This window comes from Sycon ciliatum, chromosome 1 (genome assembly GCF_964019385.1).
Source record: "Sycon ciliatum chromosome 1, ocSycCili1.1, whole genome shotgun sequence".
In the NCBI taxonomy this organism is placed as follows: Eukaryota; Metazoa; Porifera; class Calcarea; order Leucosolenida; family Sycettidae; genus Sycon; species Sycon ciliatum.
In genome coordinates, this window is record NC_088643.1 from 61,288,041 (window position 1) to 61,301,705 (window position 13,665).

Here is a 13,665-nt window from a genome sequence, read left to right on the forward strand (position 1 = left end):
TCGTGTCTTGTGTATCCCTGCTTGCATGATAAGTACATGAATGGCTTCATTGCGAAACGCGCTAAACGCCAATCTCATGCATATGGCGTTCGGTGTCAATCGAATCAGTAGGGATCACTGCATCTGGTGGCCAAAAAGAATTCTCCAAAACGAGACATATCCCACTGAAAATCAACGTTGAAGTTGACGTTCTACTGCAAAACGCGATAAACACCACCGATGTTTTCGAGCAAAGTGCGACATATCCTGTCGCGCGGGCCAGCGTGACCTGTGACAAGCCAGCGAGTGCTGGCGCAGCACGTGGCAAACATCGCGACTACAAACTGAGTCTGTGCAAAATGTCGATGTCAGAGTTCAAAGTACAGTGTTTTCGTGTTGTTGCTTTGTAGCAGCTACATCTACGTTGTCATTTCGTTCTTTTTGTATCGTCTTCTTCGTAGCTGTTGTTTTTCGCTTTCGAAACTGAAAAGGGCAGTATGCTAGAGGCGTCAGGGAGGGACGACGCTGCTGCTGGCAGTGCTGTTGCTGCTGAGCTCCTTCAGAGTTCCGAACTCAGTGAAGTCGTTGCACTTGTATTTTCTAATCTCATAATACTGATTAGTCGGGCGAACTGGTCTGGTTTTGCCCGAAAATAATGAAGAATCACCTTGCTTGAGAAAGTGGATGCCCCCTGATTTTTGAGAAAGCCTGTATTTGCATACATCACCCTACTCTTCTCATCTGCTAAGTTAGATTTGACCCAAACCCACCCAGTTGTTGATCACAGAAAATCGCTCCTCCTGAAAATTGGTCAAAATGGATTTATCTCGTTTTGCAATGAAGCCCTTCACATGTACATATTGTGTGTGTGTTTTCTGTGCGCAGCGAGGGAGGTCTGCGTCTCGGAGAAATGGAACGTGACTGCCTGATCGGCTATGGCGCCAGGTAGGGTTTGTGTTGCACTGGTATAGGTTTTAAATTTGTATCATTATTTTACACTTGTACTGGTGTTTACTGGTGTTTACTGGTGTTGCTTTATGAAGAGAAGAAAACAGGGCGGTCAGTTTGTGATAAAGTAGGAATTGTGAGCAAAAGTGCTGCATAGCATGTCTGCTCTTGTGGCATGTCTCTAAAAACTTAGTAAAAAAGTCAATGGGGCTCGCGGCCAACAAGAAACACGCCTACCTGTACACTTGGTGTAGTGTAATGTATAACCGGACGTAACCGGACGTCTATAGACGTTCTTCTGAAATCTAAATGTACGTGCACTCATCATCATTGTCCAAAGACGTCATTTAGCGTGGAGCGGAGAATAATCCTTGTGCATTGTTGCAGAGCCATTCACCACACAGCCTTCTCCAGTCCTTGGCTATCCCAATCCAATAGAGATCTTGCAAGGCTTCATCCATGACTGGGCCTCATCTGCAATAATGACATGGCTACAATGCAGCTTCAAAGTTCTTGAATAATCCTTGTACGTCTAATGTGTGTTCTTGTGTCTGTTGCTCAGCATGCTTTTACTGGAGAGACTTATGATATCTAGTGATGCCTTCGAGGTCGATGTATGTGGCAAGTGTGGCCTCCTGGGCTATATGGGATGGTAAGAAAGAAAGCATAGCTATGCTTTACTGTTTGACAGTGTCTGTCCGTCTCTCTCTCTCTCTCTCTCTCTCTCTCTCTCTCTCTCTCTCTCTCTCTCTCTCTCTCTCAACATTCTGTGAAAGGGTTTCTCAAAGATTGAGTTGCAAAAGAGGGTATCATGAGAGGCACGTTCCTGTGTATTAATCGTTTACAGCTGTAGGCATGTTTCCTCGAACTGTTGTCAGTCCAGTCCAGTACTATGCCCGATCGAGACCCCGCTTCAGGTTGCGTTTGTTCAGTCATCGATGGAATCGGCATGGGATGCAGTCGATCTGCATTGCGGAATCGAGATGAGGGTGCCAAGCAATTGTGATCACATGCACTAGGGATTCTGGCAAAATCATGCACAGTAAAAACTGCTGCGGACGTACAAAGAAGTATCATGCATGTACATGAAGGTATTAGGCATGAAGTGTTGGCCAATCAAGCGCCCCAGTTGCTAGTACATGTCGCAGCAATTCCAGTCCTTATGTTTGTGTGCACCTTGGCACAAGTTGCTGCTCAAGTTGGTGAACTGGCAATGTAACGTTATTGCGTGTCGAAGCATGAACTCGTCGCAGTGTTAGTGTGTAGTATGTTGTGGCTCTTTACCCGCACCCTCCCGGTGCATTTGCGATCAAATACTGTTCCTGTTCTTGTCGTTTTCAAGGTGTCACTTTTGTCAGTCGTCCAGCGAAATCGCCAGCCTTCAGATGCCGTATGCGTGCAAGCTTCTCTTCCAGGAGCTGCAGTCAATGAACATTGTGCCCCGGCTGCGTCTCGGCGATCTTGGTGATTAATATACACAAGAGAGCTCAACGTTTGGTTATGGCTGCCCCACCTCGGTGACAAACATCTAGTCGGTTGTGGCAACCCTGCTTCTTGAAGATTTGTACATAGTGTAAATAATTATAGTTTCAGTTTTTAGAGTGTAACTCGTGTACATTCTTGTAAATTTACTACTTATTTTACCTTCTCAGCATTCTTTCTGATGTGTATTGCTTTTGTGACTATGCTTTTTTAACACTGCTGTATGCAGTACTGGAGTGTTAACACATGGTGGAAAGAGTGTTTGTTGTTGCCGTGTGGTTGTTTGGTTGTTGTTGTCTTTATTTTAAAAGTGGAATGGCCCCACTGAGAGGTGGTTAACAGGCACTGACACAAGCTTGCTCTGCGTTGAGATGAGATTCTCTAGCTACCCTGCTGTCTTTTTCAAATTGTTCAGTCTCCACCCGGGCCATGTCTCTGAAACTATTCAACATCATGACTGCTGGTTTTGTTGGAATGCGTTTGATCTCTTTTACACATAGGAATTGAAAGTTCACAATGATGTGGACAAGCTCGAATAACGCCGCTATAAATAGTTGTCTCTTTGAGTGAGTCCAGACCGTCAGAATCGTAGCCTGAGCCGTTGGAGTAGTACTGGTACATGTAGTCAAGAGCCATGACTTGTGTACAAGTGTGCTGTTCTGGCTGCAGTCATTCCTTCTCTGCACAGGCTCCAGCGAGTTCCCCTGACTCTGCTAATTATTTTTTGAGAGGGTGAACACCTGTCAGTAATGTCCTGCCATTGCCTTTCATGCAACACCTTTTTGTGCTGTTGGCTGTCTGGAGTCCCGAGGAGGTCATTTGTTGTGAAGCAGGGAGCCGCAAAAGCGTGTGCTTTGTCTTGAAGCTGAGTGACGGCGAGGTTTAGTCTTACCTTTCAGCCAGAGCTTGCTACTCGACACATTTCAGGATTTTCAGTCATGTATCGTGTGAACAATAGCCTAGCTCAGAAGATGAGAGGAATCATGCCCCGGGTCCGTGTGCTCATTTCATTTCAGAGACCAGTGCCAGAACATGGATTAGAAATGCGAGGGACCATGGATATGCATGCATACACACTGACACATGCTCAGTACATGGTTGTACATGCACGTGTCTGCACAATACACACAATAGGGAGGTTTCGCTCTACGGAATTACGTATGAAAATAACGTAGGAACTGCACGTAATTTTCATACGTAAAGATCAGTGCTGTTGAGTTTCGCTCTATGTGATTTCTCCACGATTGCTAAACATGCCTTGTTGCTTTGGAGACGCGTTGGCTGCATGCACCCACCGCATGCACCACGAACTGAAACCGCGTTTTCCATCGTATTTTGCACGTGGTGTACGGTGTGTGTACCTTGTCGCCTTGTGTTTCACGCGGCTTGAACTTTGCCATGGATAAATCCGGAAAATGCGAAAAATATTGCAAAAAGTCCAACGGAGGCCCCAACGTAGGAAACAACTTTCCTACGGAAATCCGTAGAGAGATTTACGTATGAAAGTTGCCCTCGCTCCCCGGCGTGTACGGCATACGGATTTTCATACGTAATTACGTAGAGCGAAACCTCCCTAATAACGAGTACTACGAACGTAGTTGGCCAAGTGTTTTTCGAAACATGAATTGTACTTCAGTAGCAAGAGTACATAAGCCCTGATTGTAGGTTCAATTCCCAGTTTGAGCCAAGATTATTTCTACCCCAATTAGACCCAATCCGGGACTCCGTGGTTACCTGACTTCGGTTGAGGAGGCAAGGGCGAAGAGGGAGGAGAGGTGGGCCCTCGCTACGTCGAGCTCTTTGGAAAAGTCAGGAGGTCTATATCCTGCCCCTACCGTCAGCCTATGGGCAAGAGTACATGAAAAACGTTTTCATGTACAGTCTGTATCGGCTATAGCGTACCCTTTTGATTTCCGTGATATTATCACTATATCCGATGCATCACTATATGCGATACGATCGATTTTTTTATTTTTATTTCGATCGACACATGAAAGGCAAGGAAATACTTCCAGCGTGGCGTTTTGACAAATGAGCATGCTGCATAGTTGACAGTGCCCGCATTTCCGTAAAAAATTCTGTTATGTACATGTACATGTATCCCTATAAAAATAAGCAATGTGAAGTCTCACTGAAGAAAGTAAAAAAATAGGGCCTTTGATATTGATTGCTACAAGCATTTTTATAGTTATCACTATAGCCGATAATAATTATAGTGTGTTATGCATGTTTTGATTCTTTGCTGCCATCATAATATCCGATATATCATTACATCCGATAATATTGGTTATAGTGATATTTTTGCTGGATAAAATACGTTTTGCTTTTGATATTTCGTACCAGTATCACTGTAGCCGATATATTCTTTTATCCGGTCACTCTATAGCCGATACAGACTGTACTCTTGCTATGGGCTATAGCTTTGGCTTTACCTCACAATGCTACTGTGTCGTATGACCTACAGGCAGGGGATCACCTCCACAATACGACCACGAAAGGACGAGATGGTGGGGCGCTCTGGCGGTACTTTACGGTACATGCAAGTCATGCATGCATGACTCGATTGAGTGATAGCGTCAGGGCATGCCTGTGTGTCTTTCCGGCAGGCCAAGGTCCAGATGTTGTGTCCTCTAGTTTAGAGTAAACGGCATAGCTGTCATGGACGTCTGGAAAAGTCAGTGATTCGCCCCGCCTTCAAAACCACGGCTGCGAGGGAGCAGGTTCAAGGTATGTGACTTGTGTACTAATGTAGTGCCGCTTCTTTCCTCAGTCCATACCAAGTTAGTACTCCCTACTTCCCATAGCGTCACCTACCGTCAGGTCCTGCCATCTTGTCTGCCCGTGTTTTCTTCCAGGGTGTTCGGGATGAATCTCAGCCCATTGTCCCGAGTACTGGATAGTGGATACTGCAAGTATGCGTTGTCCGCTGGGTTAGCACGATGAACAGGATCCTCTTTGACCTGCAGTTGTACTCTGTACTTCATCGGAACGATCGAGATGATCAAGCGGAGCTTTCGCCAGCTCCTACCAAGAGTCCACAGTGGCACAGTCATGGTGTCCATAATAATTATTATAGACTCCGGGTCACACTGTGCCAGGAATAGTCATACCCTTTTCCGACTCCACAGCACGACTCATAGGCACTTGAGTGAACACGCCGTGAAATAATTAATCCATAAGTGGCAAGACCCGTGCTGGAGGCGTTCCTCGTCGCCAGGTTGACTCAGTCGAGTCGGAGGGCGGTGTGGCCTGTTGGTGGACTATGACCGGTATGCCGCGGCCATCTCGGAATCCCACAAGCAAACCACTAACCTTCCTTCCCAAAACATTTTTGTTTTACTGGGAACACAGCCCTTCAAAGAGACATGTGGGGACAACACACAAAACAAGACACAGGGAGTTCACATCTGTACTTGCTACTTAGTAAAGCTCGACTGAGCGGCGGCAGCTCAGGTGAAAATCGACGCTGGAAGTGCTATTCTGCAAGTCTAAAGCTCAACAAAACATCAACCACGATTTGATAAGGTCCTCCAATACAGCTACCCCCACGAAGGGAGAGAGAGCGAGAGAGAAAGCAACTGGCTACTTGCTCGGACAGTAATTACCGGTAGTTGCATATTATGGATGTTCGGAGGCCTGTAGCCTAGTGTAGGTGCGCACGGAAAGATGGCGCGTGAATTTCGATCCTACGTAGATCTGCGTATCAATCCCAGTGCTTTTACAACAATACAGTCATAATTATTACTAATCTTAGTAATGTACTGTACGTGTAGCCGGCCTGGCACACTGCACTGCTGTGTTGATTGCTCGTAGACAGTATAGTTGACATGGTGTAGATCTACCCGTAAAGCGTGTCCTCACACTCAGTGTAGATCTACCCGGCGTGCAGGCAGCATGCAGTGGTTGGGCTTGAATAAAAATATTGTGTCCTGCGCTAGACAAGGGTGATACAATTAATAATGACAGCCACACCTCAAACATGATATGCCGTATACTACATGTATAAATGAAGTATAACAACATGCGGATCCTCCGCGGGCCTCGCCAGGCGCTACAGTCCATTCAGAAAAAAATGGGTCCTGGCTCTGGCGAGCTCCCGTATTTGGCGATTTTTCGTGATTTCATCGTACACAGTGCAGTGCTGCGAACTTTGAAATTTGAAAAAGGGTCCAAAAGGGTGCCTGAACTGGGGTTCGAACCGCAGAATGCACTGTTGCAGGCGGGGTCAAACGGCCTGGATTTTGATGGTTTTTTCCAATTCAGTGCTTTTGGGGCAAAACCTGGCCGAAATCCTATTCTTGCTATGGCTTGCTTTTTGGACAAAAAAACTTCAGAAACATAATTGGAAGAGGATTCCATATGGGATTGCAGAAAAAAATTCTAAAAAAACTCAACGTTTGACCCATTTATGGCCAAAAGCTAGAAGTTCATTTTTTTCTGAATGGACTGTAGAGGAATGCAGTCGCTTAGCGCTAGCTTCTCACAGAAGCTTTGTGAGTATACATGCAGGCATGAAACTCGCAGGACAGTGGCACTAATATCTAATGAGACATTTCACACTTTCTTTCTCAATATGCCGGTACTAGTAATACCCAACCGGCAAATGTCTTTAGAAACGCACTATTGTACCAGCTTAGTTAGCGGCTTACAAAGTTACAGTAGTTTTGATCGCACCAGGCCACCACCATACCCGGGCCCGGGGCTTATCAAGACTGACAAGAGTACAGACATGTACATGTAAGAGTAAAACCTCTACCTAAGTACATTAAGGAGTAGATCTACTCTTGCTATAATTATAGTATCATGAATACAGTCCTGTACTTGACGTCTAACCTATGAACTGTGGTGGGTGACTGGGTGCGGGCGGCGCCTACCCACGTCACGTCGTTGCATATCAGGACAGAACGACACAAGGATGCGGTTCACACTGCACTGTTGACTGTATTTGGGCACATATCTTTTTAGTAGTCACTCTGAAAGTCTGAAGCAAGTCCCGCGCGATCGGGCGCTTTGGGACGGAGCAGACGGAAGAAACGGGCGGAGTGAACCAGTCACCAGTGTACCCTGACCTCCGCGCGGCGCGCGCACGCATGCTCATTTCTCAGCGGCGCCGCGATCGGCTGCGGTCCGTACACCTACAGGCGACACTGCCCTCATCATCATAATCATGAAACTAAACAGTAAACCAATGAAAACGAGACTCGAGGTTTTGTCCGCCCGACATACCTGCACTTCAGCCACCTGAAACAGCCGACGATAGCGTTCCTCCTTGGCAGTCCTTGCTATTCCTGTGCTTTCGAAGCGAAAGATTGCGATTTCGAACCCAGTGACTCGTAAGATCAAGATTTTCACGCCATCAGCCCATGTACAGACACATGTGAACAAGAAGGCGCTCGCAGCTACTGGCTGTTTCGGCACCAAATGCGTTATAAAAGTTAATGCCAACAGCACCCTATCTGCCTATCTGTACAGCGGAGAGATATAGACCATACTTGTTGCTATGTGCTGATATAGTTGTAGGCAGTGTAGACCCTATGCAACTCCCCGCTGTACACTGTGTGCGAAGAATTAAGTAACTAACTTTACTTACTTAGTTGGCATCATTGTTAGCCGGTGCCCAGAACATCACGTGTACAACAAATCACCTTTTCATGTACGTGCACATGCTGTACACATGGGCTTGCATTGACGCTACAAGTAAGTAGTTAGTTGTGTCCCATCGTCCCCGGATTTCTTTCATGCTTCCCAGGACCTGCAATGCTGTAGCGGCCAGCGGAGAGAGCCATGAATGACACACTGAGACGGTCTTCACAAGGAAATGTGCCACTAACTTCCGCTGTAGGATAGCCGTGCTGAATGATGTCGGTTGGTATCATGCATTGGTCATGACTCATGGTAGCACTAGCAGTGATTCAGTTTACTAATACCCTACAAGTCAGTTAGTTATGACATTGTGTTAACACGCCAGTACACAAACCATTTTTGTCCAGCGTCGCGGTCGCTCCCTTCACGACCGCTGTCAGTCCAGGCGGCAGGCATTTGGGGTGCAAGTGCGACGTTGGCTTTGGTTAGGCATTAGTCTGCCGGCCGGCGGGAACCTAAGTTGCAGGCGAGTATACCCATAGTCAATCATGCCCGGTGGTGGATTAATATTATCTATAGCAGCCTGTCCTGAGATCACTCACAGTCACATGCAAGCAGCTGTACAGTGTTCGTCAGGTTGTGGTCTGGGTACGTGTACACGCAGAGTCCATGTGTTAGTATTCAGTAACTAACTAAGTTACTTATAATCTGTTACATGAACTAGCAGTTAGTACAGCTGATGTCTGTGTTCAAACACACAATCGACCGGAGCATAGCTCTCTACGTGTAGTTCTACATGACAGTATGATATACGTGTACAGTGCAGTAATGCCACTAATGCCACTAATGCCACTAATGCCACTAATGCCACTATAGCTAGTAATACAGTAGTACACTGTACCCCCCATCATCATCCGATCGTCATCAGTATTGAGCACGCACCCGGTTATATGACGGCAGTGGACGTGTATGATTCAAGAAGGCGACGCGGGATAGACCAGTGCAGGTTGCCAGCGTTCTCTTGTCTGCGTTGCGTTAATAACCAAGGTCACGTTAGGTGGTTGGAATAGCAATGCGCTGGGCGGTCGGTTGGCTTTGGTCTAATCCTGCTAACTATACGAGTATGCTAGCCCGTCCATTAGTAGCATTGTCCACTTCACCACTGGGCATACAGTTCTTGCGTCCAGCTGCAAGCAATGTACCCATCGACGACCACCGCATGGTTATCATTAACGCAACACACAGGTGTTCTCACACGAGGCGGCATTTCCCCATCGCCATCAGCATTCCAAGCCACACTGAGCACGTCATGAACACACCCAACACCCTACCCCCCCCCCCCCCCCCCCCCACACACACACACGAGCAGGCGCGCTAGGCAGATAATTCTACATGTAGAAGGGAACCAAGCGCACTGGAGTGGGGAGGCATGCATGCACCCCTTCATTCCGAACACCTTTCACTTTCAAAACCCTCAAACTGAGCACTGCATTGCATCTGAGCCCGTACATGCGTTGGAGTATTACGTAGTGTGTCTGTCCTGGGCTTGTGAATTCCAGCTATGGTAGCCGGTCAGCGATAAAGCTAGCAGTAGCCATTCTCTACAATCACCCTGACCTGGGACGTACTAGCAGGCAGGTAATCGCACAGGGCGGACATTTCCATCGGGGTTTGTAGCAGATGTGCAGATGTGAGAATACTGTGTAGTGTGGATATGCGGCGCACTGCGTCTCCAGTTTCCTTCCAAGTTCCAGTTTCAATGCGGCCAGGCTTTGTCACTAATGCGCGCCAGGCAACGGCAAACGTCGAGAAGAACTTTGGCCCGTAGCGCGCACCTGTCATCGGGAGAAATCGTTCGATATCTGCCGCTTCTACGTCCCCAGCTTCGGTGTGTGTGACGCGTGTAGCCAGGGAGAAGCAATAACATCGCGACCATGCACCTCCAACATCCAACGATTACATTCATTGCCTTTGGAAATAGCTAAAGCAAGCACTGTACAGCAGCCGTCATGCTGATCCGCTTTCCTGACATCATAAGCAGAATCTGATGTTTATAGTGTAGTCTGTATTACTGACTTGTACTCTCCAGATCTGGCTTTCAGTTTGTCTTGTCCCATGTTCACTGCGGCCTACACTGCGGCCTACACTGCGCCTACAGACACTATTACAATACAATGACTACCATGCTCTCCTGGCCAGGCTTGAGGTGCCACACGTTTTGCGAGCGTAGTCAGCGTACTACACGTAGTAGTTACCTAATCGTGATTCGTGGCATGACATGTACATCAGCTTAGCTGTGTGACATTATAACCGTTGTAATTAATTTCATCCTACCACACAGTGTAGTCTACTGCAGGCGAACACTTTGCCAGCGATTCAGCGACACGCAGTTTCGTCGAACAAGATCGTCGGGCTTCCCATTACATGTTCGCAAGCCAGATATCCGTGACTAATGTGACAGCACAAAGCCTCAAAGGACGCGAGAGTGCAGAGACGCACCGCTAAATTTGCGCATCCCTCTACTGGGCTCTAGCACTTCATGCAGCAACTATGACTCTAGACTCTACACTACACGATGTGCAGAAGTTATGTTAGGACAACACCTGGACGTGAGGAACATTGCACGAAATGAAACAGCATGCATGTATACCCGGCTCGCAGTCTTGCAGTTCCCTCTGGTTTAATTAAATCCCGCGGTATTAGAAAAAGAAGAAGAAAAACATCAACATGTCCAGCTGAGATCGCTTCCTGTTCTTTGTGACCTGGAGTCACCTACTGTACTTGCTTACCATGAACTAACTAGTTACTCGTCAAGTTTTGTTGAGATTATCAGTGCAATGTGCAGTGTACAGTGCTGTGCAGAAAGCGACAGTCATCTCCGCCACTTTGAGCCATGGTCAACGGAACAGGTGTTTTTTTGGACTCAGCATCATTGCGGGTAGGGCAGTGGAAAGTGAAAGTGGAAGGAAAGTACTTCCATAGCTCACACATGCACACAGCTCGGGACTCAGGTCAGGAGTGCACCCAGGCAAGGCCATCTGGGTTTGACGTCACGTGAATGCAAACACAGAACTGCCATCAAGTGTTTGTTGACAGGCGCTAGGCGCTCAGTGGTTGCGAGCCGGGACGGAGAAGTGGCCGTTTTGGCGATCGTAAACTATGCTAGAACTAAGCACATTCCCTCTCTTCTCCAGCAGTCCAGGTACCTATCGCCTCAATTCAGCTGCAGCCACAGCTGTGGCTGTTGTCAAAATGTTTAAACTGATGGCTTGATGACACGGTACTCCCAGTACAATACATACAGCGGTCACCCTAATGCTGTGGATTATACTAGGGATGATCAAGTACCATGAGTAGAATACCAGTGGATGCACAATGGTCCAGTGGATGTGGAATGCAGAGATCATAATACTAATAGCTGACACTACTACATGTATTCCAGGACGTTGTACACAATACACGCAATCAGGTTGCTTTCTGCTCAGAGATCGTGTACGTGTATAGGCCTTGAGCAGTGGCAATATGCCCACCGCTATGTGCTAACATCAAACAGTACTGACCAACCCACCAGCACTGTGTTGTTCCACCCTGGCCTGGGTACACAACACAAACCCAGTGCACACAATATGACCGTACATGTCTGGAGTCGCACTGGAAATAGTCTCGCTAATGTTAGTAGGCACTTTAGTAGGCACAGGTTGCAACACTGCAGCAGCACTAGTACAGTGCAGGCCGAACACCTGTGTGAGGCATGCCAGTACAGGCTGTAGACGCAGCGTGCCGCGGCGCCGGTTTTGAAGCAGGCGTGCGGGCCCTTATCTCCAGGCCGACGCGAAGGTCAGGAACAGTGCACCCCTTATCTTTGTTCACCTGTGCCACTGCTTGCAGCATACCTAACCGGAACTTGGTATAAAACGCAGCGACCTTCCAGGGTCCTGCCATCACTTACTGCTACATTCGTCGAGGACACCAAGTAGAGTTAGCGTGCTGCTATTGAATTGATCGTCACTGGAGAGAAAGAGAGAGGGAGAGAGAGAAGGAATTGTGGAAAGTGTGCCTCTAGTTGCTCAAGGATTGCCTGGACTAGTCACGTGCTTCCAGCAACCATCACTCCCACTACCAGCTACCAGCAACACTACTCTCGTGTTAGGTGTTCATAGTCTGTAGCGTTTATATCGGGTGTGTAATAATACTATTCGCCATGTCTACCAGAGCTCAGTTACTCCTGTCCGCGTTGATGCTCATCTGCTTTCAGCAGCACTTGGCGTCCGCTCAGCAGGCAGCGCCGCCTCCCACGTGCGGTGGCGATCCCTTCGACCCCCTAACCACAATGTGCTGCCAGCAGGAGCCCATTCTGATTGAGCTTCCACCCGCAGCGCGCCCCTTCCTCGAGTGCTGTGGAGACGTGATCATGGACAACAGAACCAGCGGCTGCTGTGCAGGAGAGCCGTTCCAGCGCGCCGACGGTCTATGCTGTGGGGGCACGCTGCACCAGGTCGACCCGATCTCCTGGGGATGCTGCGGAGGTGCTCTTTTCGAGAAGTCTCCGGCACTGAACTGCTGCGCCAATTCCGATGTGTACGATGTCACGGAGGAGATCTGCTGCGCTGGTCAGGTCCAAGCCTTCCCAGCGCTAACACACACTTGCTGTGGACCAGAAGCTCTGCCCAACACTGGAGCGAAGCGCTGCTGCGGACCCAAGACACCGTTTGACTTCAACACGGATGCGTGCTGCAAGGACACAGTTGTCCAGGGCACCACCGAGTGTCCCACAGAGGGTCCCACTACAGCAGCAACGGGGGCAGCGGCGGGCGCAGGACAGATCGACTTGGTCCTCGGTGGTACCCCGACACCCGGGCAGGGGGCAGCAACACCCGCGCCCTCCGTTCACGAGTCACCGTTGGCAGACGTTTCAAACGGCAACGTTCCGGCGGGTGCCGAAGCTGCTAGCCTTGCACCATCTCAGCCTCTGGCACTGGATCTGCCTAGAAAAAAGGTCAACGTACCCGCAGGACCACCTGCACCGAACATGGCACAACAACCCGGTAGCAAGCCGCTCGTCTAACATTATGGCGCAGCTCCAGTGCTGCACTGCCTGTATGTGTCGGCACAATCAGAGCCTACTGCAGTAAACCCGATCAAGAAGGTAATTCGGACCAAAAGCGTTTTCACCCGCCATGACCATCTCCATTTGTATCCCAGACCTCTGACATTATCAATCCAAACTGGGCAATAAACCCAGCCGCACCTACCTCACACCTACTACGGCAAAGAGCAATATTCTTCAATTTTTAAAATCATAAAAGAGTCGTACAGTATTATTATACGTGTTTGTTGAGTCACTGTGATATTTTATCGATAACTAATACTTCTCCTCGATGAGTCATATAATAGTTCTATTTTACGGCTCCCGGTTTTTGATATCCATATAATTGTGAAAGAAAATGGGGTTTTGTCAACTGACAACCCCCCTATTCAGTTGCTATAATAATATAATTGTAATTGTACAATTCCAACGATACTAGTGCACTGCCGATGGTGTGTACGTAAAACAGTATTCGTCGCACACGACTGTTGGAGGTGGTCGGTGCTTGCGATGATAGTCAAAAGCACATGTACAGTGGTGGCCAAAAGTGATGTCCGGCACCCAAAAATGGGTGAATGTTGAGTGAG

General features: G+C 48.1%; 1 protein-coding gene across 2 annotated transcripts in view; it reads left to right on the forward strand.

Moving 5' to 3' along the window:
* Positions 1–2,975, forward strand: part of LOC135804714 (DNA-directed RNA polymerase III subunit RPC2-like) — a 38,755-nt gene extending 35,780 nt beyond the window's left edge. For both annotated transcript variants that reach the window (XM_065318654.1, XM_065318656.1), the window contains 3 exons: positions 865–924; positions 1,490–1,579; positions 2,270–2,975. In XM_065318654.1, the coding sequence (XP_065174726.1) occupies positions 865–924; positions 1,490–1,579; positions 2,270–2,399 (280 nt within the window). In that variant the 3' untranslated portion in view covers positions 2,400–2,975. The remainder of the gene's footprint in view (positions 1–864; positions 925–1,489; positions 1,580–2,269) is intronic.
* Positions 2,976–13,665: the final 10,690 nt, after the last annotated feature.